Raw genomic sequence first — 25,797 nt, forward strand, 5'->3', positions numbered from 1 at the left:
CAGGAGGCCACAGTCAGGACTCGGCTCTTCAGAGAGGGTGGGAGAGCGAGCGGGGAGCACGGGGGAGGTGTGCCCTCGGCTCTCCCTCCCACCCTCTCCCACCTCACTGTACCCCGGGGCGGGCCGGGTTGCGCTCCCCTTGGCGTCCGACTTGGCGTCCCCGTGCTGTTCTGCTCACGCTGAGTCCACGTGTGGGCCCGGGAAGGGCTGGGTGGGCTTCCCGGGATGTGGACGCACAGGAAGGTCTGGAGCCTGAGCTGCCAGATACGAATGGTCTGGACTCAACCCGGTCGTCTCCCCGTTCCTTCCCAGCTGTCAACTACGCCGTGTGTTTGCTGCGAGAGCTGCAGGCTTGCCGCCCCGGGGCGAGATGGCCGAGACGTACTTCTCTGACTTCGGCTTGTTGTGGTACCTGGAGGAGCTCAGACGGGAGGAGTTCTGGAAGTTCAAGGAGCACCTCCGGCAAGAGCCTCTCAAGTTTGACCTCAAGCCCATCCCCTGGGCGGAGCTCAAGAGGGCCTCCAAGGGCGAGCTGGCCAGCCTGCTGGAGAAGCACTACCCGGGCACGCAGGCCTGGGAGCTGACGCTGGGCCTTTTCCTGCAGCTCAACCGCAAGGATCTCTGGAGGAAGGCGAAGGAGGAGATGAGGAGTGAGTGTCGGGGGGCTGGGTTGTTGCCGGCCTCTGTCACGAAGGTGGCAGGCTGGTGGAGTTGCTGGCCGTCTCCTCTGTCAGCCGAGACTGGACAGAGGTCAGTGCGAGCCTTGTGGGGGTGGAGGAGTTGAAGCAGTGCGGCCAGTGTGCTGCTCTCTTGGGGTTCTGCCTCCCGTACCGTGCCCTGTGCTGAGCTGCTGTGCTGGCCGAGGCGGCGTCCGCTGTGGTGGTTGGCCATCCTTGGACCAGACACACACAAGAAGGGCCAGCGCAGGTTCCAGACATTCAGAGATGATGATGGCCCGTTTGCCCGGGAGCTTGTTGGTCTTGGGAGCACCTGCCACATGCGGGTGCTGCTAGCTTGAAGGCAGAGCAAGCTTCTTCCCAGGACTGTCCCGTATATGGGCGTAGTTCAGGTTGTCGTGACGAAGGAGGGTGCCTCTGCCGTCTCATGGGATAGAAGATAGAGGTGCTTCTCTCCAGCCAGGTCAAGCCCCCGGAACGAGGGATGCTCCTACGCCATGTGTCAACAGCATCTTGGTTCAGGCCCGCGGCTGTATGTCACGAAAGCTGTGCAGACCCTCACAGCGGACGGGCTAACTCAGTCACTCCGGGAGAACCCCCGTGTGTCGTGGTGAGCCCCCGTGGTGGGCAGTACTGGCATGGAGCACCATTCGCCAGACACGTCAATGACAAACACACATGCAGACAGAGTGCAGTGACCTCTCTGGGTCACATGATGATCAGAATCGGCTCTGAAAGCAGGAGTACCTGAGCCTGCCACTCCAGGTGGCGTGCTCGGGCAGCCCACGGGAGCCCGGCTCTCACAACTCAGGGCCCGGGCCAGGCAGCCCTACCCGTGTCTGCCGCTGGCTGGTGCTCGACATGACGTGATAGGTGGACCGCTGGCATTCAGCTGGTGTTTGGCTGTCCGTTAGCCGTACCCAGAATGGATGAAGCATTCCAGAACAGGTCGGTCACCAGTTGAGTCTATTTCCTCAGTGTCCCTCAGGCTGGGGCTGTGGGAGCAGCATCCTGCCAAGGGGAAGACTCCCAGAGAGCAGAGAAGAAGCGTAAGGGCTTCGTGGGCAGCGTCCTGTGGGGTGGCTGACGGAGAGGCGGGTGTGGTGACCAGACGGAGAGCCTTGCTGAAGCAGGGCCCCGCTTTCACTGTGCTGTGCTCAGAGAAGGCTGCGGTGCTCGGCTCAGTGCCTTTTGCACAATAAAAATCTTTGCTTATCTGTCTTTATTCAGCTTCCAAGGCTTAGAATCATCCTTGACTGCTTTCCTGAGTTGCAAGCAGGGAGCTGGATTGGAAGTGGGGCAGTCAGGCTGAGAACCGGAGCCCATCTGGGATCCTGGCACATGCAAGGCGAGGACTTGAACACTAGGCTATCATGCCAGGCCCAGAAACACCACATTTTTAGGTGTACTTTGAGTGTAGCAAAGGGTAAACTTGAAAATTATTTTTTAAAAGATTCATTTATTTTTATTGGAAAGGCAAATTTATAGAGATCTTCCATCTGCTGGTTCACTCACCAAATTGCCACAGTGGCTGGAGCTGAGCTGAGCTGAAGCCAGGAGCTAGGAACTTCTTCCGGGCTTCCCCCATGGGTGCAGGGTCCCAAGAGCTGTCCTCTGTCGCCTTCTCAGGTCACAAGCAGGGAGCTGGATGGGAAGTGGAGCAGCTGGGACATGAACTGGCGCCCATTTTAGATTCTGGTGGCTGTAAAGATTTAGCCACTAGGCTATCGTGCTGGGCCCCAGAATTCTGTATATAGTTAAAGTTTTTTATTTCTGCTGGAGCTGCCTTTTTGGGAACACTTCTTTCTGGTACTTCCCGCTTGCGATTAGTTCTGTGCATTACTTAGAAGACAAAGCCGGAGAGGCTGACCCATCAGTCAGCTTCTGCTGATTCCCACCCTAAACGTTCATCTGCCAGCGCTGGGTCGGGACGAAGCCAGGAGCCCCACCCGGGTCTCCCACACGAGTGGCAGGAATTGAAGGAGCAGAGCTTCCGAAGGGCGTTTTCAGGAATGCAGATGTTAGGAGAGGGTCACACTCTGAGCGGGCCCTGCAGCCCCATCCCCCTCCACACCACAGCGTTCTGACTTGGCATCTCCTAGCAGGTGGCCGAAGGAAGCGCTCCTCACCCTGCCTTGCCTTGCCTCAGGGTGGTGCTCTGCTAATGCAGTTGCTTCCGAGATAAATCACGCCCATTTAGTGACTCTGGCCGGATGTTCATTCAGCCATGCTTTTATTTGCTCCTCCTCCCATTCTTCCTGCCTTTCCCCTAAAGACGCACTGTTTGAAGGAGTTACGAAGAAGGCAAGAGGAGACAGAAGGCAGAGAGCGAGCGCTCATCTATGTGGTTCCCTCCCCGTAGGGTGGCAGTGCCAGGGCTGGCTGGGATCTAGAAGCTTCTCCCAGGTCTCCCATGGGGGTGGCTCAGTTCCAGACATTGGAATCTTCTGCCTTTCCTAGGCCGTAGGCAGGGAGCTGGGTTGGAAGTGGAGCAGCCGGGACTCAAACCAGTGCCCTTGGGCGATGCTCATGCCACAGGTGGTCGTATGCCAGCACACCACCCTCCCTTTTCTTCTTACTTATGAACCCCTAAGCGTCTTCAACCCTTCATTCTAAGTCAAATAGTTTTACCAGATGATATTTAAAAGTCAATTATTATAGTTCAGTTTCCCTGTGGGCGACGTTGATGTACCGCTAACTCTTTACTTCCACAGTATTCTCTGCTAGCGGCCCCATCTGCTCGTGTTCCGTTTTGGTTTTTCTGCTCCAAGGACCCCGCTCGGGGGGCGGGGGGCATGCTGGACCCTCGTGGTCTCTCCTGCTTGAACCTGCGATTCTTTCTACCGCTTGATGTCTCGCCGCTTTGCTGCCGGCTTGGCGCGTCCCGTAGGGTCCTTAATTTTCCCTCGGGATCTGTTCCTGTGAGGCGCCTTGTCATCCAGCTCTGACACGAGTATTTTTCTTTCCTACATTTGCCCAGCTCCTGCATTTTGTCCACTCTGTTCTTGGTGGTGTTTCTGATTCAGGATATTTCCTGTCCGAAGTGTATGCTTGGGGCGCTGTTACGCCCCTGGGAGTGTTGGGTCCCACCTTGCTGTGGCTTTGGGGTGACTGGCAGAGGTACTTCCATCGGCAGAAAAGCTGGTGATTAGGAGTGGGTCCCTGGAGACATAATGATTTTTTAAATTTATTTTTTATTGAAAAGTCAGATATACAAACAGGAGGAGAGACAGAGAGGAAAATCTTTTGTCTGATAATTCACTCCTCAAGTGGCCGCAACGGCCGGAGCTGTGCTGAACTGAAGCCAGGAGCCAGGAGCTTCCCACAGGTCTCCTAAGCGGGTGCAGGGCCCCAAGGCATTGGGCCGTCCTCAACTGCTTTCCCAGGCCACAAGCAGGGAGCTGGATGGGAAGTGGGGCGGCTGGGACATGACCTGGGATCCCGGTGTGTGTGAGGCAAGAATTTTAGCAGCTAGGCTACTGCACCAGGCCCAAGGCATAATGATTATTTGTTGTATTTACTCTGAGACGTCATGTTTAAATTCACATAAGTTGTCAGCTTCAGGGCTTAACAGCTGGTTGAATGACACGCACAGGGCAGTGTCACAGCACACCTGAGCACGGGCCCTGTTGGGTGTCTCTAAGAAGCCGTGGGAGTGGATCCTTACCTGTCCTCTCCTTAACTCAGGTAAACTCAACCCGTACAGAAATCTCATGAAGGACAAATTCCAGCTCGTGTGGGAGAAAGAGAGCTGCCTTCCGGTGCCGGAGAGTTTCTACAGAGAGACGGTGAGCAACGAGTGGATCAGTGTGCACGTGCTGTTCACGGGCGAGGAGGACGGGCCGCACACGCTGGTGCTGCACGGGCCTGAAGGGCGCGGCAAGACGACCTTCCTGAGGAGGGTGATGCTGGAGTGGGCTCTGGGCAACTTCCTGAGGGACAGGTTCACCTACGTCTTCTTCCTCAACGTCCTCGAACTGAACGGGCTGCAGGAGACCAGCCTGGAGGAGCTGCTCTCTGGAGACTGGCCCGCGTCCCCAGGGGCCCTGGGCGACGTCCTCTCGGAGCCAGACCGAGTCCTCTTCCTGCTGGATGGCTTCGACGAGCTCAGGTTCGACCTGGAGCTCCAGGCTGACCTGTGTGGGGACTGGCGGCAGCGGCGGCCCCCGGCCGTGGTCCTCGGCAGCCTGCTGCAGAAGGCCATGCTTCCGGAATGCTCGCTGCTGCTGGCCTTGGGCACCGTGGGCATCCGCAGGTACTACCCCTTGCTGCGCTCGCCCAGGCACATGCAGCTCCCGGGCTTCAGCGAGCAGCACAGGAAGCAGTACATCTCCCACTTCTTCCGCGAGAGGGACGACGCCCTCAGAGTGTCCAGCTTCGTCAGAGACATCCCGTCGCTCTTCGCCATGTGTGAAAGTCCCCTGGTGTGCTGGCTGGTCTGCACTTGCCTCAGGTGGCAGCTGGAGCGCGGTGAGAGCCTTCACGTCGGCCCCAGCACCACCACCTCCCTGCAGCTCTTCTTCCTGGTCAGTGCCCTGCAGGTCGGGAGCCGGGCTAGCCCTCCGCTGCCGGCGCCGGCCCGTGTCCGCCTGCAGAGCCTGTGCCGCCTGGCCGCCGAGGCGACGTGGACTCAGGCATCCGTGTTCCGCGAGGAGGACCTCCGGAGGCACGGGCTGGCGGTGCCTGACACCAGGGTGTGGGTGGGCACCCACTGCCTGCGGCCCAGCGGGGATGCCTATGTCTTCAGCCACGCATCCCTCCGGGACTTCTGTGCTGCCCTGTTCTATCTCCTCCGACAGCCCGAGGACCCTCCGCAGCCCGGCGTGGGGAGTGTGTCCCAGGTGATCCGGGCCAGCCTGGGCTACGACCACAGCCACCTGTCCCGGCTCGGGGTGTTTCTCTTCGGGGTCTGCAGCGGGAGAATCTCGCAGGTGCTGGAGACCTACTTTGGGATGCCGCCGACCAGCGAGCTGAAGGCGGAGATCCTGGGCTGCATTCGGAGCATGAGCCAGGGCGAGCCCGATTCTGCCTTGTGTTTCCAGAAGTTGTTCCATGGCTTGTTTGAGATACAGGAGAGGGAATTTGCTACACAAGTGATGGACTTCTTCACAGAGGTTATGGTTTACATGGACAGCCTGGAGCAGCTGGTGCTGGCGACACACTCCCTGAAGAACTGCCGCGAAGTCCGGCAGCTGCACGTGTGTGTGGAGAACATCTTCGGTGCACCTGCTGAGGAGTGAGTCCGCCCCCACGCCCACGCACGCGCCTCCTAGCTGGCTTCCTGAGTGGGCTGCGCTTCCCGCAGCCCCATGGAGGGCTGTGTGGTCACACTGGATTTTGTTTTTCTGCCTGTGTAGAGGAGTATGAAGTTTTATTTTGTATGAAGTCCGTGTGGAGTTGAAAGGCACACAGTTTCAAGACTGAAGAGTGTTCCCTTTTCCTTGCCACCTGTGGGTGCCTGTCCCACACGGGGCTCTTGACAGCAGCGCCTGGTTTCCGTGCACTCGCCTATGCCCCTGGTGGCTGTGCTGGCGTGGAGCCTCTTGCTGGGTTCAGGTGGCTAGCCGATACTTGCGCTCTGGGTTGTGTAGCAGCTTTTAGAATGCTGGCGTGCAGTTCCCCGATCACTGAAGGGTTCCCAATTAGCAGCCCTTGCTAACTAACCTAAAGGTAAAATAGGGGCAGGAAGGGGAAGAATGGGGTTGAAGGGCTCCCCAGGAGTCACAGGGCTCCCCGAGGTCATGGGGATCTTGGAACTCCCTTAGGGCTCCCTTGGGGGTCACAGGGCTGGGGGGATGTCTCCGGGCTCCCTGGGGACTACCCTGGGGTCACAGGGCTCCCCGAGGTCATGGGGATCTTGGAACTCCCTTAGGGCTCCCTTGGGGGTCACAGGGCTGGGGGGATGTCTCCGGGCTCCCTGGGGACTACCCTGGGGTCACAGGGCTCCCCGAGGTCATGGGGATCTTGGAACTCTCTTAGGGCTCCCTTGGGGGTCACAGGGCTGGGGGGATGTCTCCGGGCTCCCTGGGGACTACCCTGGGGTCACAGGGCTCCCCCATGATTGCATCCCAGTTCCTCTGGCCTTTGGACGAGCTGCTTCGCCCACCATGCTGGGCGCCCTGAGTTCACCTGGCTGGCCTCCCCGCACTACGTCCACGTGGGTGTTGGTCCTCTCTGGGAGGCTGGGGGCTCATCCGCCTGTTCCAGAAACGTCTCGGGTGGAATCCAGCCACTGGGAAGTCACCGTCTTTGTTTTCTCAGGGGCAGCGAGGAGTTGAGCTGCTGGAAGGAGTTCTGCTCCGCGCTGGGCACCAGGACGAGCCTGCGGGTGTTGGATCTGGACAACTGTAAGCTGAACGAGGCTTGCCTGAGCGTGCTGTGGAACGCGCTGGCACAGCCCACCTGCAAGCTCCATAGCTTGGCGTAAGTTCCGGCCCCGTGTCCCTCTCGTTTTTTCTGGCCTTGGTTCAGTTACTTCTGTTTTTTAAATACCTGTGTGCAGCATTTTCTTTCAGTCCTCACCCCCCACCTCAATATTTTCTTCAGAAACACAGGCGCACATGGTCCCTGGGCCTTCGGGAATCCAAGTCCCGCCTTCCGTCTTAGCACTCTCCCAGAACGATGCATTTTTATTGGAAAAGCAGATCAGATTTAGAGAGGAGACACAAAGAGAAAGATCTTCTGTCCCTTGGTTCACTCCCCAAGCGACCGCAATGGCCGGAGCTGAGCCGATTTGAGGCCAGGCTCCAGGAGCTTCCTGCAGATCTCCCAGGTCCCAAGGCTGTGGGCCGTCCTCGACTGCTTTCCCAGGCCACCAGCAGGGAGCTGGATGGGAAGTGGGGCAGCCGGGACTCGAACCGGCGCCCCTGTGGGATCCCAGTGCTCGGAAGGTTTGGCCGTTGAGCCATTGCACCGGCCCCACCTTAGCACTTTCCAGTTGAATTTGTTTTCCTTCCCTTCAAATGTCACTGCTTCGTGGAAGGCTTCCTGTGTTCCTCAAGCTGCCTTTTACCATGTTTTCCCATTACGGATAGTACTGGCCAGTGTGTCTGTAGACAGCTGGCGTGGCAAGCTTGGGATTCCTGTGCCTGGAAAGGCGTGCTGGGTGGCCCTGGCACGGTGGGCAGGAGTGTGGACTTGGAGGGATTCGTGCCACCCTCACTACAGGCGCAGTGCGGCCTTTCCTCCCGACCTGATGCCGTGTCCTGACATTTCGCAGGTGTAATTTTTTGTCACACTTTGGAAATGGCGTGACCTTCTGGGACGCGGTTCTTGGGCGGCCTCACCTGAGATACTTGAATTTGTACCACACCACGATCGCCCCCTTCGGGGTCACGTACATGTGTGAGATGCTGAAGCAGCAGACATGCCACGTGGACGTGCTGATGTAAGTCCCTGGGCGTGCGTGCCGAGCGGCTGGCGGTGCTGCGTGTGGAGTGCCCGTTGCCTGGGAGTCCTTGACACACCTTCACTGTCTCGTCCCTCTTGGCCTCTCCAGAGCCCGGGAAGGCAGGGGGGCGTTCTACGGGACCAGGGGAGGGGGCGCTGGTGGGCGTTCATAGCGTGCAGTCTTGCTGCTCGGGGTGGGTTTTGGTTGGGTGTTGGGGTGATGAGAGCAGGCTGGGTTTCCTGTAGCTCCATGGTTCTCCCCACGTTGGGCACCGTGCCATGGGTGCAATGTTGGTGTCTGGCTGTGTGGAGAGGGTCTGCCAGATGCAGCAGGTGGCGCCCTGCGGGCTGCAAGGCATCGGTGGTGAACAGGTGGGCCCCGCCATGGACAGGGACCGGCCCCAAATGGTCACTGTGCCAACGGTGCAGAGAGCTGCTCAAGTCCAGAAGGTTCTCTGAGGTCATTGAGAGTTGTGTGTGCTCTGAGCCGTGCTCACTGCAGGGTCAGTGTGTTCGCTGTGTTGAGTTGGAGTTGCTCGGGCCTGCTGAGTACCTGTGCAGAGATGTATATCTAGAGTTACATGGGTAGCTTGTTCTCCCGACCAGCCTGGCTTGGGAGTTGGGGGTGTGCTGGCCTTGGAGGGAGTCCCTCCTCTTGCTTGAGGAAGGAGTAGAACTTGGCAGTGCAGCCGTCGGGCATTGACGACCCTCGCTCCTCCGCTGGCTTTTATCCGTTCAGTCCTGTGACACGCTTGAAGCCTGAAGCTCTGCGAGCCAGTGCCTGCGGAGAAGTGCTCTGTCCCCGTGCGGCTACTGCTTTGTCTGTGCAGGTAGCATGGCACGGTGCCGCTGTCTGACACGAGGAGCCCCTCCACCCGCTCAGCTGGTGTGGCCCACCCCGCTGTGGTGGGTCAGCTGCTGAGGTGACAGGACCCTCCGGAGGCATGGGCACCAACCCCGGGGGAGTCTGGCTTGTGCTTGGACTAGCGGGCTGGGCATAGGGGCTCCACTTGGCACTGGGGCAGGTCTAGCCGTGCAGAAGGGGCTTGTGGGAGAGGAGACCATTGGCAGCTGTTCCACAGTGCCAGGACTCCTGTGTGCCCAAGCTTGCGGGCAGGGCAGTGAAAGCAGTGCCTAGGTTACCTGGGTGAGGCCCAGAGGATCCACAGCTGGGACTCGTGAGGTTGCGTGCAGGCTGGCGTGCCCACATGTCCCGGGCTGTTGCGCCAGGTGCTTGTCATCTCCTACAGGGACAGTCTCATGACAGACATCCCTGGAGTGAGGGGGTCTGCCCAGCAGTGGCTTCACAAGGCTGTCCCTGAGTCCTGTGGTGTGTCTGCCATGTTGAGGGGAGAGTGACGAAGATGGGCACTGCCAGCCTGCGTGCCAGGTTCGGTGACGCAGGTGCCTGAAGTCCAGGGAGCTCACAGAGTCTGATTCGGTGTCCACCCCACCTCGTGGCGTGGGAGGTGTGGTGCCGGGGGAGGGTGACAGCACAGCTCTTTGCGTGCTGGCCTGCTCCCCTAACCAGGGTGTCATGCGTAGCTGTTCCCACTAAAATGCTGACATTCCTGTTAGTCAGGGCTCTGCTCCCTCGTGCAGCGATCTCGGAGTGCAGTGGGTTGCATGCAGAGTAACTCACCCTGGTTCATCCTCATGCTACTTTCTGTAAATTTAATTTTTATTGCAAAGTCAGACATACAGAGAGGCGGAGAGACAGAGAGGAAGATCTTCCATCCGATGACTCACTCCTCAAGTGAGCTGCAACGGCCAGTGCTGTGCCAATCTGAAGCCAGGAGCCAGGATCCTCCTCCAGGTCTCCCACGCGGGTGCAGGGTCCCAAGGCTTTGGGCCGTCCTCGACTGCTTTCCCGGGCCACAAACAGGGAGCTGGATGGGAAGTAGAGCTGCCGGGATTAGAACCAGCGCCCATATGGGATCCCGGTGCATTCAGGGCGAGGACTTTAGCTGCTAGGCCACCACGGGGCCATGCTGCATTGTTATGATTGTATCATGGCCGTGTTCTCACTGTCTTCCCCAATGAACCTGTTCATACTGTGTTGTATGCGGTTACACATGTGTTCTCACTGTTCTGTCACATGCCCGTGTTCTCACTGTCCTGTTGGTCCCATATCCTGTTCTCATGGTCCTGTCCCATGCCCCTGTCCTGTCCTGTCCTGTCCCATGATCCTTTTCTCCCTCTCCTGTCCTGTCCGATGCCCCTGTCTGACTGTCCTGTCTGTCCCATACCCTGTTCTCTGTCCTGTCTTCACATGTGCCTGATCTCACTGTCCTGTCCATCCCACACCCCGTTCTCACTGTGCCGCCTACCCCCTGCAGTGTGTTGTCTCACCAGGCATCTGTGGTCCTGTGATTTGGTCGCCGTTGTAAATGAGTGAGTGACTGAGTGTCGCTCCGCACAGACAACCACCCCCCACTCCCTCCTTTCCTCGCTCCATGTTTCCCTGCTTCTCTTTCCTAATTTTAGAAATGCAAATTTTTGGGCCTGGCCACATAGCCTATACATAAATCTTAGCCTTGATGCTCCGGGATCCCGTATGGGCACCGGTTCTAATCCCGGCAGCTCCACTTCCCGTCCAGCTCCCTGGGAAAGCAGTCGAGCACAGCCCAAAGCCTTGGGACCCTGCACCTGTGTGGGAGACCTGGAGGAGGCTCCTGGCCCCTGGCTTCAGATTGGCTCAGCTCTGGCTGTTGGACTATTTGGGGAGTGAACTCATGGATGGAGCAGCTTTTTCTCTGCGCCCATGGGGCCTGGCGGTGTGGCCTAGCAGCTAAAGTCCTCACCTTGAACGCGCCCAGATCCCATATGGGTGCCAGTTCTAATCCTGGCAGCTCCACTTCCCATCCAGCTCCCTGCCTGTGGCCCGGGAAAGCAGTCGAGCACAGCCCAAAGCCTTGGGACCCTGCACCCGCGTGGGAGACCTGGAGGAAGTTCCTGGCTCCTGGCTTTGGATCAACACAGCACTGATCATTGCGCCCACTTGGGGAGTGAACCGTTGGACAGAAGATCTTCCTTTCTGTGTCTCCTCCTCTCTGTATATGACTTTCCAATAAAAATAAATCTTAAAAAAAAAAAAAAAACTGGCACCCATATGGGATCTCGGTGCGTGCAAGGCGAGGACTTTAGCTGCTAGGCCACTGTGCCGGGCCCCCCATAGGTTGTTTTTAACAATGATTTTCAGGGTGATCTTTCTATATCCTGGCATAAATCCTTTCCAGGATATCCTGTGTGGATAGGCTGGTGAATGTCCTCCTTATGGCTAGGTGGTGTTTCGTTCTTTCTTTTATGTTCTTAGACGATAGAGGCTTGTTGTCAAAACTAGATTCTTGGTGTGAGCCTTGTGGTTTTGTAGGCTAAGCCTCCACCCACAATGCCGACATCTCGTGGGTACAAGTTCAAGTTCCAACTGTTCCACTTTAAGTCGCATTCCCTGTTTATGGACGGATCACATCTCTGAGCACCCAGATTGGAGACCTGGAAGAAGCACCTGGCTTGGGCCTGACCCGTGTCCTGCATTGCAGTTGTTTGGGGAGTGAATCAGCAGGTGCGCGACGGCTCACTCGCTCTCCCCTCCTGCCCTGCTCTGACACTGCCTTTCAAATAGAAACAAAATCTTTGAAGATAGCCCGGCCAAAATGAAGTTCTTGATCACTTTTATGCTTAATGCCTAAGAAATGATTTCCGAGCCCCCTTTCCTCGTGTTCCGCTCTCTCCAGTGGCCTTTTGGAGAGGATGGACCTGATCCCTGCTGCTGGGGGGTCAGGAAAACAGCCATGGCCAGAACTCAGAATTTTGTGCAACAAAGTAAGCTTTTAATTCATTCACTCCAGGCCCTTTGAAGTCCCTGCGTACTTTGGGAAGAACCTTGAAGGCTGAGGAGGTCCGTGAGATGCGTTGGAAGGGGGATGGCAGGTGTCGGAACAGCCATCTGCAGGGCCGCGGTGTGAGGCTGGCTAAGCTCGCTGGGAACCTGCCCGTGTGCCGCTGGGGAGCGTGAGGGCACAGGCCCGAGCCTGCCAACCTTGACACTGGTGACGCTGTACCATGAAACAGGAAATGCCATGGCCTGGGTCCTACTCCTGGGCTCTCAGAGTTCCAAAAGCCCTTGTGGATTCACTTGTGCTGGAGAGACGAGAGGCTCCTCTTCTCACACTTGGTCTCTACCCTTGGTTGCCGACGTGGAGCCTGGAGGGCCCTTGGCACCGTGTGGCTCCGCTGTTAGAGATACCTGTGAACAGGGTTGGCTATTTTTTTTTAAAAGGATTTACTTATTTTTATTGGAAAGGCAGATATACGGAGAGCAGAGACAGAAAGGAAGATCTTCTGTCCAATGGTTCACTCCCCAAGTGAGCGCAACAGCTGGAGCTGAGCCAATCCGAAGCCAGGAGTCAGGAGCTCTTCCTGGTTTCCCACGTGGGTGCAGGGTCCCAAGGCTTTGGGCCGTCCTTGACTGCTGTCCCAAGCCACAAGCAGGGAGCTGGATGGGAAGCGGGGCTGCCAGGATTAGAACCAGCAAGGCGAGGACTTTAACCAGTAGGCTATGGAGCTGGCCCAGGGTTTTACAAGCGCCCTGGAGGCTCGGGCGATTCTGCCTGCAGCAGACACGCGCTGGGTCTGCCCAGCATCTTCTCACTGGCCCTGTGGGCCCTGCCTCTCGCTCTGTGAGCAGCTTGGACACCAGTGTCACATTCAAGGGCAACACGCCGTCTTGCTCCCAGCCTGGTCTGTTTGTGCAGTCATGGCTGTAGAAGTGCCTTTGCTCTGGGCTCATTGCTGGGTCACACGTCACTGTTGCCGGGGCCCTGCGGACTCTCATCTCATCACTCCGGCTTCAGTGTAGGCTGCTGAAGTGAGCGTGGCCTCCTGCGTGTGGATGGAGCAGCAGTCCTGGCCTTTTTGCACCAGAAGCTAATAGCAGGCCTTGTGTCATGACAGCCACAGACCCCTCGAGACACTCCGAGAGTCCCCCAGGGCCTGATCACCCGGCTGGGTCATTGTCTCGGACAGGGTCCTCACTGGGGCGGGAAGCTATAGGCAGGGAGAAGAGTGGGGGTGTTTTGTGCTTTGGAGTGGGTTGCAGGTGTATAATGAGATGCACGGCTCTTGTTGGGGCCCCTACCCTGCTCACAAAGCCCTTTAGTCAACACATCCTACTACCCATGTCTCCCCCAGACTGACCAAGTGTGACATCAAAAGTGACAAATGTCAACATCTCGGCGAAGTCCTCACCTGCAACAACAGGCTCAAGTGCCTCTCCCTGGGGGAGAACCCGCTGAATAACGAAGGGGTGATAGAGCTGTGTGAGAGCTTGAAGCACCCGCAGTGCCTCCTGCGGACGCTGGCGTGAGTGGGGCTGGGGGTTGTGCTGGGCACAGCTCAGCAGCCAGCACCCTGCTGTGGATGCTCACCAAGGAGCATGGGGGTGGAGCCGCGCCGTCTCTGGGCTGGCCTGAGAGCCCCCTCCACCTGGGGCCTTGCTGCATCTCAGCGGTTGCAGGCGGGGGTGCTTGTCCCTGGAGGGACACCCCCGTTCTGGGCAGAGTGCATGTCAGAACAAGTTATTCACTTGATCTCTGCTTGGTGCAAGTTTTGATGTGCTCAAGGTCGTTCCTGGGGTCCCTGGTGTTGCCCCCTAAATTGGTGAGCAGGCCACACCGGAAGTTAGATGCTGAACTTCCCCAAAGTGGGACCTGAAGAGCACCCTAGGACGCAGTGAGTCCTGCAGGTACACAGCCGTGTTTCACGGCACGGAGGCCACGGCGTCCACGCGCACTAGCGAGTCTGTAGGCGGGATGAGCAAGCTAGGACAGGGCGAGGATGCTGAACGCTCACGTGGGCCTGCCGGGTGCACGACCCACGTTAAGCGGATTAATCCCGCTCCGTTTCCCACGTACACAGCCTGAACACACTCATTCACATTATATAGTCACTGCTTCATTTTAAAAACATCTCAACAAATCCATAAAATTTAGAGGTATACTTAGCCAGGATTCTGAAAAGGACCAATTTGGATTTTTTTTTCTTTTCTTTTTTGTGATTCGGTGGCAAGTAAATCAAGCTTGAGTTATGTTAATAGGTTAGAATATAACACAACAATCATTGCATCGATTTTATAAGCAGGTAGACTTGACAACTTGAAAAAAATTTTGATTCAGCATGTATTAAAACTGGCAAAATGTAAAGAGGCCCAGTGTAGACATTCATGGAGTGCTTAGTTACAGAAAGTGTGGCCACCGACACCTGTTCACTGAAGTGTTAGCACGTTCCTTAACTGAAGCTGAAGTTGTCTGCCCCAGGAAGTCAGCCAGGGCAAGTCCCGGAGGAAGCGGCTGGGCGCCCGAGGGGGGTGTGGGAGTGATACATTGTTAAACCTGCTTGTGTAGGCTACTGAATTCTGGTATATCTGCATTGTCTAGGAAATGCCATCAAACCCCAAATGGACTTAGGTGCCAAGAATGGGTGCTGCTGTCCCATGTCACCTGACCGAGGCGGCCTGGCCCGGAGCTGGAGTCACTTTCCCAGCTGGCCACCCTCGGTCCTCTGCAGCAGCACGCCACGCTGGGGACAGCTGGGGCTCCCCGAGGTCGTGGCCATGCGTGGTTTAGTGGCTCAGCAGCCGAGGCGTGTCTTTGCAGGTTAAACTTCTGCTGCATCACAGCTGTCTCCTGTGAGTACATCGCCCAAGCCCTTCTGTGCAACAAAACCTTGTCCCTGCTGGACCTGGGCTCCAACATGCTGGAGGACAAGGGGGTAGCAGCCCTCTGCGAGGCCCTGAAGCACCCGGACTGTACCCTGCAGGAGCTGTGGTAAGTCTGGCCTGGTGCGTCCCTGTCTGTCCCAGCCATTGGGCAGCGGGCCCCATGTGGTCCTGGCAGGGCACTGCCTCAGGTCTCCACTCAAGGCAGAGTTGGCCAGCATGCAACCGTGGTCTCAGGCCCATGCTGGAGTCCCAACACCAGGCTCAGGTGACCCCCTAGGGCACAGTGTAGGTGAGGCCAGCTGTCGTCCTGCCCTAGGGGGTCAGGATGAGTGGCTGGAGTGACACCAGGGGGTGCTTGGCGGGGCTGGGCCCTGCTGTGTGTTCCGTTAATGTCAGATGTGGTGGGAGACGCTGCTGGCTTCCTCTAGGGCCCGGACACTCTTCAGTTGGGCGAGTTAAACGAGCCATCCCCTTGGGCTTCTGTTCTGTCCCACGCACACGTGCTGATGGGGCCGAGGAGTGTGCCTGTGCCTGTGCCCGCACTCCAGGTTCTGCCCCTCTGGGCATTCTGGCCTGGCGCCCTCTTTGCTGCAAGCTGTCGAGCTAAGCCCCTGGACTCCTCTCCTCTCTGGCTGCTGGGGCACGCTTCCTACCTCACTCTACCTGCTCATTAGCAGCTGAGGAGGGGCTGGAGACCTGTGTGGGGATTAGGATCTGCAGTCCCTGGGTCAGACAACCCCTGATTGTGCAGAGTCGGGGTGTCAGAGGCCCCATGGGGAGCCGGGCTGGGCTGGTGGGGAGCAGCAGGCCGGGGGTGCAGGGGTCCTGTGGGCTGCAGTGACCAGAGGACAAGCCAGCCACGGAGGTCAGACCTCCTTGAGCCTGTGTGCAATACAGACCACAAAACCACACTGCACACTGGGCAGCGTGCACAGGTCTGTCCTGGCCAGGGCCTCGCTGCTGAAGGGAGAGAGGCATGAATGAGGGCGGGTGAGTTAGCTGAGGCAAAGGGCTTTATTCATGGGTGGGGGCGGGGAACGGATAATCCAAGGACTGCCCGCTGGTGGGGAACAGCACGGGGTCCCTTCGTGTGACCCCCAAGTATACAGCACTGGACCTTGGACGTCTTGTGCGTCGGGGTGGAAGGTAGCCGCTCCTCGGCTCGGGCATGCTGGTGACGTGGTACGGGGCGCACAGCCTGGTGGGCTGAGCCAAGGCCTGGGGGCTCCTGCAGGGCACCGCAGACAGGCCTGGGGCCATGCCGATGCTCTCGCTGGGCTCAGACCAGCCTCCTGCCCTGCCTACCCCTCCCACAGGCTGGCAGGCTGCTACCTCACCCCCGGCTGCTGCGAGGACATCGCCACGGCCGTCCTCTGCAACGCAAACCTGAGGACGGTGAAGCTGGGGAAGAATGACATCCGGGACAGCGGGGTCCGGCGCCTGTGCCAAGCGCTGCGGCACCGCAGCTGCCAGCTGCAGCATCTCAGGTGTGTGCGCTGGGCGGGCGCAAAGCCAGCAAGCGAGAGGTGTGCCTGCAGCACCCCAAGGACCCCGGTGTCCCGGGGCTGTGGGCGACAGCGCGCCTTGGGAGGTTGCGTCCCTGGCTGCGTGAGTGCACACGGCCACAAGCATGTCCCTGTTGGAGAGCTGCTGGCGGGGACCACGGAGTCACCTGCTGGGACGCTGTGTCTTCCAGCCTGGAGATGTGTCAGCTCACCGGCGCCTGCGTGGAAGACCTGGCCCCGGTGCTCACAAGCTGCAAGACCCTGCAGAGCCTGAACCTGGACGGGATCGCGCTGGACTGTGACGGGGCGGTGCTGCTGTGTGAGGCCTTGGCCCACCCCGACTGTGGTCTGAGGATGCTCGGGTGAGTGGACGCTGCAGCCGTGGGGCTGGTGATGGACTTCAGAGTGCAGTAACCTATCCAGTTTCTGAAGCTCCGCTCCTTAGGGCTGCAGGAGTGCTTTGGGCAGGTCCCTTGAGGATGGGAGCGGCTGGGCTGGGCCTCTGCTTCCTCTCCAGCCCTCAGGCAACGGGGTAGGAACCTCACAAGGAAAGACCTTGCCTGCAGGGGTCGGGGGAGGAGACGGGCAAGGCTGCAATCTTTCTCTCCCCCTCCCCAGACCTGGGGGAGTTTCTAGAAGTTTCTTGGGTTAGACTACCTAGGAGATGAGAGGGTTGTCTGGTGAGGTGCAATTAACTACATTAGCGTGAAGCTAATTTATAGATAACCAGTATTCTGACAACTGTGGGACAGCAATGGAGTGTTCATGGGTAGATCTGTGTTTAGTGCAGAGTTTGAGTTACTGCCGTGGAACCGCCGTGGACCTGTCAGTGCTGCTGAGCGGCAACATGCGATGAGGGAGTGGTCGTGGTGACCGATATAGGACTTTTCTCTCTGCACGCTGAGCCTATGGGGAAAGGCATCAGGCCCCAGAGGCAGGCCTGCGGGCGTGGTTTCTGTTGCCCCAGGCTGGACAAATGTGCCTACGGGAGGGAGATGGAGCTGCAGTTCTCGGCCGTGGAGGAGAAGCAGCCCCACCTGACCATCCAGCACGAACCCTGGGCCACGGTGGAGAGCCGGCTCAAGGGCCAGATGCTCTGAGTGACCGCCCGCCGCCTGCCGCCGTCGCCTCGGCCAGGGCTCTGCGTACGTCCCCTCGCTCCCAGCTTCTCTCTCCAGCACCCCTCTCTACCTTGCAATACTGAGAAAATACACCGAGTGTGTGCCGCAGCCTTGGGAAGGTGTGCTTTTATTCTTACTGGGTTCCAGGGAGCAGGCTCTCCAGCAGGCACACACACATACAACATACATTTCCACACCTCGACCCCTTAGTAAATGCCCATCCAGGCATTTAAATTCAAATTTTCCACAGGCACTGGCTTAATCTGGCGCTTCATCATTCCCTTGTGAAGGTGTGGACATTCCTAACAGGATTCCACCTACAGGATCCTGCCGTTTAAAATCCCCAACAGCTAACGAACTCCAGTGCTAGACTTCCAGGACGCCTCCTCCCTAGCCTGTGGAGTTTAAGTAGAAACGGGGGTTCTGAGGTACTCACCTCTGCCAGGGAGCAGACAGCGGAGAACTCTGGACCAGCACAGTGGCCAGGGCGGGGCGGGGCACAGGTGTTCAGCAGCTTAGGAGGGGAACTGAGGCCCCAGAAATGCCTGGCAGCCTCCAAGCCTTCCATGCCTTCTGGGGCCGAGAGCCCAGGCCAGGGAGTGACAGCCGGACGAGCCCAGAGCCACGGGACCAGGAGGCGGTGACTCTAGTGTGATTGGGCTCCCATGCACCTGCCGACACACAGCATGTGCTGTAAGTGTGGGCGTCCTGGAGCCTGCACATCATGGGCACTGCCACCATCCACCCCTGGTAGGTCGTAGCTGCCGCTCTGGAATGTGGGAGCGGCAGAGGTGCCGGAGCAGAGGCCTGACACTGGTGCGCAGCCAGGTCCTCACTCGCATGGAGGGCGCGGCGTGGCCGGTAGCGGGAAGGCAGTTAATTCTACAGAGAAGGCGGTCTAACAGTTCTCAAGAGAGGCCTCAGGCTCAGAGTGAAAACATTGCCTCAACTACTAGACAAATCCCCTTCAGAAACAAGAGGAATGGGCTTACACTGAGCCAGCCCCCCCCCCCCCCCCCAGGGAGCCTGCCCTCACAAAGCTTAGCATGGGGGGTGGTGCTGCGTCCCCAAGCTCGGTGCTGCGTCCGTTACAAGGACACGGGCTCTTACCTGCATGTCAGTGTACCGGCATGCCGATCCAGCTGGAGGGGGAGAGGCGAGACCCCCCCCCAACTGCACGTCGCCTCCAAGGAACTCGGGGTTTCTACCCAAGAGGGGCAAGCGTAAGGCAGCTTCGGTTTCTGTTAAGAACTAGACAGGAGTAGCTCTGTACACGTAGATAACACGGAGGGAGTGATAGGTGGCAGGTGGTGCGGGGGCCTGAACTCCAGCAGCCCCTGGGCCAACACTGAGTTCTCCCCCGTTACCACGGACACCAAGGTCACCAGGTGGAGCTGGCTCTGAAGGAACCCGGTGAGCCCCTAAGCAGCAGGCCTCCGCTACCTGGAATGCTCTGGGTGTTGCCACACGATGGGGCTACTCCAGTGTGCCAATTTAGTGTTTTACCACTAAACAACCTGATTGGGGCCGTTGCTGTTAGTATAGCATGTTAAGCCTCTGCTGTAGTGCTGGCATCCCATATGGGCACTGCTTCGAGTCCCGGCTGCTTCACTTCCTATTCGGCTTCCTGATGATATGTCTGGGAAAGCAGAAGAGGGTGGCCCAACAGGAGAGACTCGGAAGCAGCTCTGGCCTCAGACGGGCCCGTAGCTCTGGCCACCAGGGGAGTGAATCCACAGAGGGAAGCTCGCGCTCCCTGCCTTTCAAATCTTTAAAAAACAGATCGCAGTTGAACAAGTGTGCTCAATCCTCAGAGCAAACAGACCTCCTGGGATACACAGCGTCCAGCGGTCAGTTCTGTTTTCACCAGTAGACAGACCCTCCAGATGTGAGAGGACTACAGACACAAAGCACCTGGCATTTCTGGAACATTTCGCCCCATGCGCTCAGGAGTTGTTCCACGCACGAGTCTTGGTCTCCAGCGATTCAAAGCCATAAAAGCCGCTCGACACGAGAGCTGAGACGAGACGCGCACCCCCTTCTGAATGAATAACGGGTCACTAGGGAAATCAAAGGGAGAGTTGTAAAAAAATTTTTAGAATATTTTTATTGGAAAGGCAGACATATAGGAAGAGAGGAAGATCTTCCATCCACTGATTCACTCCCCAAGTGGCCACAATGGCTGGAGCTGAGCCGATCAGGAGCCAGGAGCCTCTTACAAGTCTCCCCCACGCGGGTGCAGGGTCCCAGTGCATTGGGCCGTCCTCGACTGCTTTCCCAGGTCACAAGCAGGGAGCTGGATGGGAAGTGGGGCCACTGGGATTAAAACCGGCTCCCATATGGGATTCTGGCTTGTTCAAGGCGAGGACTTTAGCTGCTAGGCTACCGCGCTGGGCCCAAGAGTTTAAAAAATTGCATATTGTATGTGTGTAACTACACACAGTACACAGTCTGTATACTCAGACTCAAATGGTGCAGCCACAGTGTTCCTGAGGGAGCTTGGTAGCACTGTGCTCCTGTACCTAGAACAGTGAGACGGTACTAAGCCTCACTGTGCGTCTCAGGGAAACACGGAGCTGAGCAGTCCTTTTACAAGTGACAGTCTACACTCCTATGGGAGGAACTCCCTGCTAACGTACTGGGAAGTCCACACGGTTTCTGGGGGCGCAGCAGCAGGCCACCCCAAGGCTTGGGCCCCCACCGCCGTCCTGGAGTCCCAGGCTTCTGGCTTCGACCCGGCCCAGTCCTTGCTATGTGGGGAAAGAACTCGGCAGGTGGAAGGGTTGTCTTTCAAATAAATCTCACAAAGTGGCTTGGGTGCAGAAAGTTGAGAGAACGCAGAGGAAGGCGCTCGGCTTCTCTGGACGACCACGTGGCCGTGCACAGGGCCAGCTCTTCCTGCGGCTCTGCTCGGGCTAGACTCTGCAACTTCAGACATCAGTGGTGAACCAGCCGCGTCTCGGGATGCTCCAGCCAACCCGTGACCTGCATGCGGCAGGGATGGAGTGTGGGTACCACGGAGGAGGCCTGGCGTCTCCTGCCCGAGGTGGCGTTGGCAACTGCTCACCCCCAACCCCACCTCACAGCCAGAGAGATGAGCTCAGGCAAGCGGGAGGTGGTGGTAGCTGGGCTTCGTGTGCCCGGGGGAGTTGGGCGGGAGGGGGCATGGGGTCTCTATTTGCCACCTCCAAGGACAATTCAGGTGGTCACATGAGGCCACTTCAAAAACTCTTGTTTTTGGTACAAAAATATTCTGAAATCCACACACAATGTTCCCATAGCACTCATTCTCCATGAACACTTGAAGAGACAGTTTGTAGGTGCAACTCGGTGAAATTCAAACCAATGTCCACTGGCTGGGAAGGAAGTTCCCTGTGTCCCTCCACCCTGTGGCTGCAGTTTTATGAATTGGACGAACAGGAGCTGGCATGATGGCTCAATTGGCTAGTCCCCTGCCTACACACGCTGGCTTCCCGTGGGGGTAGCTCCCCCTCCAGCTCCCTGCTTGGGGCCGGGGGAAGCAGCAGAGGACGGCCCAAAGCCTCGGGACCCTGATCCATGTGGGAGACCTGGAAGAGGCTCCTGGCTCCTGGCTGCGGATCAGCTCAGTTCAGCTCCAGCTGCTGGCAGCCATTTGGGAAATGAACCAGTGGAGGGAAGATCTTTGTCTCTCCTCTTTGTAACTCTGTCTTTCCAATAAAAAATGTTTTTAAAAGAAATTGGACAGATGAATTATAGGATATTAAACTCACTTCTCTCCCCCCGCCCAGGATTGTCGTACAGCTTTGGCTGCTGCCCCGGCAGGTCCTACGGAAGTGGAACCAGTGGTGGGTCTTTACCGTGGACTCCGACGCGCATGTCCTCCGTCGCCGTGCCTGGGTCCACTCCTGGCTCCAGTGTCCTGCTGAGGTGGGCCCTGGGAGGCAGCCATGGAGTCTCGGGTTGAGCTGCCAGCTCCCTACCTGGGCACAGAGGGCGTGGACCGGCTGGTGGGAACTCTGCCAACAGCTGACCCCTGACTCCCTCCCGCTCAGATAAATACAAACTTTCTCTAATAAATCTGAGGAAACCCAGTCAATGTGTTCTTTTCTTCAGCTCTCCTCAGAGTTCCCAGGGAAGAACTCAGGCCAGAACAGGGAGATGACCCGATCTCACTGACCTGACGGGCAAAAACGTGACCTCCTTTTGTCAAGAACATGCCGTGATTGGACTGCCGCATACAGGGATAGGTCTGTGGGCCACTGGACAGCTGAGTTAGAGCAAACTTGGGGGTGGGCATCCGGCCAGGCTGCCGGGACAGCGGGGAACACGGTGCTTGGGCCGGCTGCCCAGCTGTGGGCCAGGAATCCGGTTACTGTGCCCTGGGCGGGGTGGCCCTGCCACCGCGGGGGAGAGCTGGCTCGAGCGCCTGGCCTGGCCTGAGCCACTGCACATGCCGGAGCGCGCCAGTGCACAGCCGGGGACAACTTGGGTTCACCAACAACTAAATAACCGTTTTAAAGAGAAGTTTGCTTTGGTGAAATACTTGAAATCCATGCAGTTTTTCATAAGATGCATTTTCATGAACTTTTTTTTTCACTTTAAAAAAAAATTGGTTTTTGATATAGTTTAGTTGGTGCAGGGCTCTCCCGTCCCATCAACTTTTTTCCATCTATTTGAAAGAGCCACAGAGGGAAGTAGAGGCATGGCCACTGTCCATGTGTGGGATCACTTCCCTGGGGGCCCGGCTGGGTCAGGGCTGGGTCAGGGCCAAGCCGACATCCGGGAGCTCCTTCCAGTGGGGGCACACGCTCTCATGGCCTGGGAAAAGCAGAAAGCTGGATGGGAAGTGGAGTGGCCAAGTCACCAACTGGCACCCATACGGGATGTGAACGTTACGGGCAGCGGCTCCTTCACTGCTGTGCCACGTGCCACCTCTCCGTGAGCGTTACTAAGACCTGCCATTTCTTCTGTTCATCTACATCGTGGTTCAGAGTTTGTGGCACTGGAATCTACATCATCACGGCTACCCTCCCAACAGGAGCTGGGGCTGGCGTCACGGAACAGGAGGCTGCGCTGCTTCTAACCCAGCGTCCGGCTGCTGCACCCTGCCAGGCGGCACAGCTGGCTCAACGCGGGCTCCTGCCGCACACGCTGGAGGCTCTGATGGAATCTGAGCTCTTGTCTGCAGCTACCAGGCCCTCGCGCTGGAGGTGTGAGCTTGCCCGCGGGTGCCAGGCCCCAGCGCTGGGGGAGTGAGCCATCTCTCTACCTCCCTCATTCCATTTCAAGTGCATGAAACTAGACATTATTTGAAAGTGACAAGTTGAAAAACTGAAAACCAATGATCCTTTGACCTCCAGGAGACAGGCGCCGCGGCACATCCCCCAGCCTGCGTCCACGGTCACAGTCAGGATTCACCTACCTGGAGCCGTCTGCTTGGAGGAGGGCCCCACGTGGGTTTCCTGAATCCGTGGAGGGCCAGTAGGAACTGCTGCCTGAGAAGGCCCCTGGCCTCTCCCGTCCAGAGGAGTGCCCTGCGGTTCTGGGCCTTAGGTCCGGAACCCACCGAGTCCTCACAGTGCAAGAGCCTCCAGGGGGTCTGGAAGAAAGATCAGCATTTCCGAAGGCTCTCAGAAAAGAACAAGTTTCTACGTGATCCTACCCAGAAGGGTGTCGTAGCCCCAGGTACCATTTTATTTCTTACATAAAGATGTCCACCCACTGATAATTAGGGAAAGGAAACGCGCGTCGCCCCGACACCCACCCATGCACACGGATACACCCCCTGACCCCACAACCACAGCCCTACTCCCACACACGCAGACACACTCACCCTACCCACACACGTATTACTCAGCCGCAGAAAAGAAGAACCCTGACATTTACAACAACATGAATGCAAATGGAGATTGTTATGCCAAAAGGCTTAAGACCAAGAGCACATGTAAACACTCTCAGCTCGGAGAGGGGCTGAAGCGTGACGTCATCATTAGGTATACGGTCAAGACTGTTTCACCGAATCATAGCAACTGAATGACAACGCGTTATTCTTCCGTTACAACAGTGAGCAACCTCTCCTTAAAGAAAGAATCGATGTTTACTAAAGAATGAGTACTGGGTTTCCTATTGGTTGATGGAAAGGTCTTACAACTCCTCACACCGATGGCCACACCACTTCATGAATGCACTAACGCCTGGCGTTACGCTCTGACATGATTAGGACGATACATTTTGCTGTGTGTACTTTACTACACTAAGAAAATCTAGGGCCGGCACGGTGGCCTAGTGGCTAAGGTCCTCGCCTTGAATGCGTTGGGAACCGATATGGGCGCCGGTTCTAATTCCAGCAGCTCCACTTCCCATCCAGCTCCCTGCTTGTGGCCTGGGAAAGCAATCGAGGACGGCCCAAAGCCTTGGGACCTTGCACCTGTGTGGAAGACCTGGAAGAGGCTCCTGGCTCCTGGCTTCAGATCGGTGCAGCACCGGCCGTTGTGGCCACTTGGGGAGTGAATCATTGGATGGAAGATCTTTCTGTCTCTCCTCCTCTCTGTATATCTGCTGTTGTAATAAAAATAAATAAATATTAAAAAAAAAAAAACAGTGAATGGGTGAGCTCCTCGAGTATGTCCGCCTTGCAGGAAATCAGTCACTGGCCTGTCCGGGAAGGGACGCCCCCCCTGCAGTGCCTGTGAACCCCACACTGGGGCTCCCCAGGAACAGGAAGTGAAGAGGAAGGCTTTGTTTTTTTTTTAATTTACTTTTTGATGATGTTTACATAATTGACCAGGGCGAGACCACTGTTTATAAACCTTCCTTCCTCTTCCTCCTGTATCTGGGAGAAGCTGCCCTCCCACCACCCCAGTGCTGGGCATGGGGAATGGCCACGCAGTGTCATCCCAGGGTCCCCCGTGTGCAGCATGCTCTGAGGGTTCTGCTCACGTGGTTTAGAAAGCTCCGAAATGCCGTGGATCTTGCCGGTCCAAGGCGAGGACATCCCTCCGAGGTCCGTCTGCCGGCACCATCCACCCAGATATTTGCTGTGAACAGTTGGCCGGGGTAGTTGAGCAGTATGTTCTGCCCTCCTTCCTCTGCTGTGGTCCCAGGTGTCCTCTGCAGGCCCCAGTGGACTGCCATGTCCTCCACGTGCACCTGGGCATGCTGTCCACCGCTCTGAACCACGGCGGAGGCCTAGCTCTGCACGCCACGGTCAGACCACAGGGCCTGGGACTCTCCCCATGGCTGGAGTCCTGAGTCCAGCAGTTCAGTTGGGAGGATCCCCATAGTAACCTTGTCTGTGGGATCCCACACCTGACTTGTGTGTGTGCTTGCCAGTGCGGGGCCCAGCTCAGTCCGTCACCCATGTCAGCATACACACAGTGGTAATTGCTGGCTCAGTTCTATCTCCAACCCCATCTCCTAAGTAAACCAATGGATGCTGTGGCCCTACCCAATCCTGCCCACCACACACTCGGCCCTCCTGTTCTTCAGTGGAAGCTGGTGATCCTTAATAACTGCTTCCAGGCCCACTTCCAGCCCTGCTTCCTATGCTTGCCAGTATAAGCAATAGACTGGCCCAGTCTGTCCCACATCCATTCAGCTCTTGCATTACATCAATGGGTATTGAAACTTAGCTCAACTGACCCTACTATCCAGCCCACACTCATGCCAGTGGCTGCCACTGCCTGTCTAGCCAGGCCTGTCACCAGTCCAGATTCTCATGCTCACCAGTGGGAGCTGCAGCCCGTCAGAGGGGTGCCCACGGGTTCCTTATGGGCCCACTCCCAGCCCCGGAGCGTGCACTTGTCAGGTGCGTCTCAGCATCTTCCAGCTGATGCTGCGGTAAAGCCCACCCAGCCTGCACCTGCTCTGGCTCTCCCCCTACCCAGCTCACATGCAGCCCAACAGGTGCTGTAGCCCCTGTCTGGCCTGGTCTGTCCCTGGTTCCAGTATTCAGGTTCACCAGTGGGAACAGCGGCCCGGCAGCGGAGCCCCCTGCAGCCCTCTAACGGGCTCGTACCGCTCCACCCCTGGGTCTGACATGTGCTGGTAGGTGCTGGTGGCCCAGTCTGGCATAGCCACCTCATCTAGCCTAGCCCGACCTGGCCTGTCCCCAGTTCCAGCTCATGCTGCCACCCATCCCAGTGCAGCCCAGCCCAGCCAGCTCCCAGTCCTGGCCCTAATGTGTACTGACTGGTGTTGTGGCCTGACTTGGCCTATCCTGCACCTATTCCTGGTTTTCCTGGTTCTCAGTTCTGCCAGTGGGGTTATGGACTGGCCCAGTCTGGCCTGTCCCCAGTCCTGATCCCCACTTATGCCGGCAGGTGCCATAAACTGGCCTGGTCTGGGCTGGTCTGGGCTGTTCCTTGCCTTGGTTCTTGCACTTGCATGCTGCCAAAGGAGTT

At 57.6% G+C, this 25,797-nt stretch overlaps 1 protein-coding gene across 1 annotated transcript; it reads left to right on the forward strand.

Annotated features, from left to right (window-relative positions):
• The first annotated feature begins 321 nt into the window (after nucleotides 1-321).
• Nucleotides 322-25,401, forward strand: NLRP9 (NLR family pyrin domain containing 9). Its single transcript, XM_058673966.1, has 11 exons — nucleotides 322-650; nucleotides 4,365-5,913; nucleotides 6,939-7,100; nucleotides 7,897-8,064; nucleotides 13,260-13,430; nucleotides 14,723-14,893; nucleotides 16,104-16,274; nucleotides 16,484-16,654; nucleotides 21,184-21,284; nucleotides 22,949-23,080; nucleotides 25,343-25,401. Exons 1-11 carry the CDS (start codon nucleotides 371-373, stop codon nucleotides 25,399-25,401), a joined length of 3,135 nt encoding a protein of 1,044 aa, XP_058529949.1. The 5' UTR covers nucleotides 322-370.
• The last annotated feature ends 396 nt before the right edge of the window (nucleotides 25,402-25,797 follow it).

Source organism: Ochotona princeps, chromosome 16 (genome assembly GCF_030435755.1).
Source record: "Ochotona princeps isolate mOchPri1 chromosome 16, mOchPri1.hap1, whole genome shotgun sequence".
In the NCBI taxonomy this organism is placed as follows: domain Eukaryota; kingdom Metazoa; phylum Chordata; class Mammalia; order Lagomorpha; family Ochotonidae; genus Ochotona; species Ochotona princeps.

Bases quoted from the DNA above. Each gene is read 5' to 3' on its own strand.
- NLRP9 (XM_058673966.1), top strand. From the start codon at position 371: ATGGCCGAGACGTACTTCTCTGACTTCGGCTTGTTGTGGTACCTGGAG. The intron at 5,914-6,938 runs GTGAGTCCGCCC...TTGTTTTCTCAG, and splicing joins TTCGGTGCACCTGCTGAGGA to GGGCAGCGAGGAGTTGAGCT. The intron at 23,081-25,342 runs GTACCATTTTAT...CCCTGGTTCCAG, and splicing joins GAAGGGTGTCGTAGCCCCAG to TATTCAGGTTCACCAGTGGG.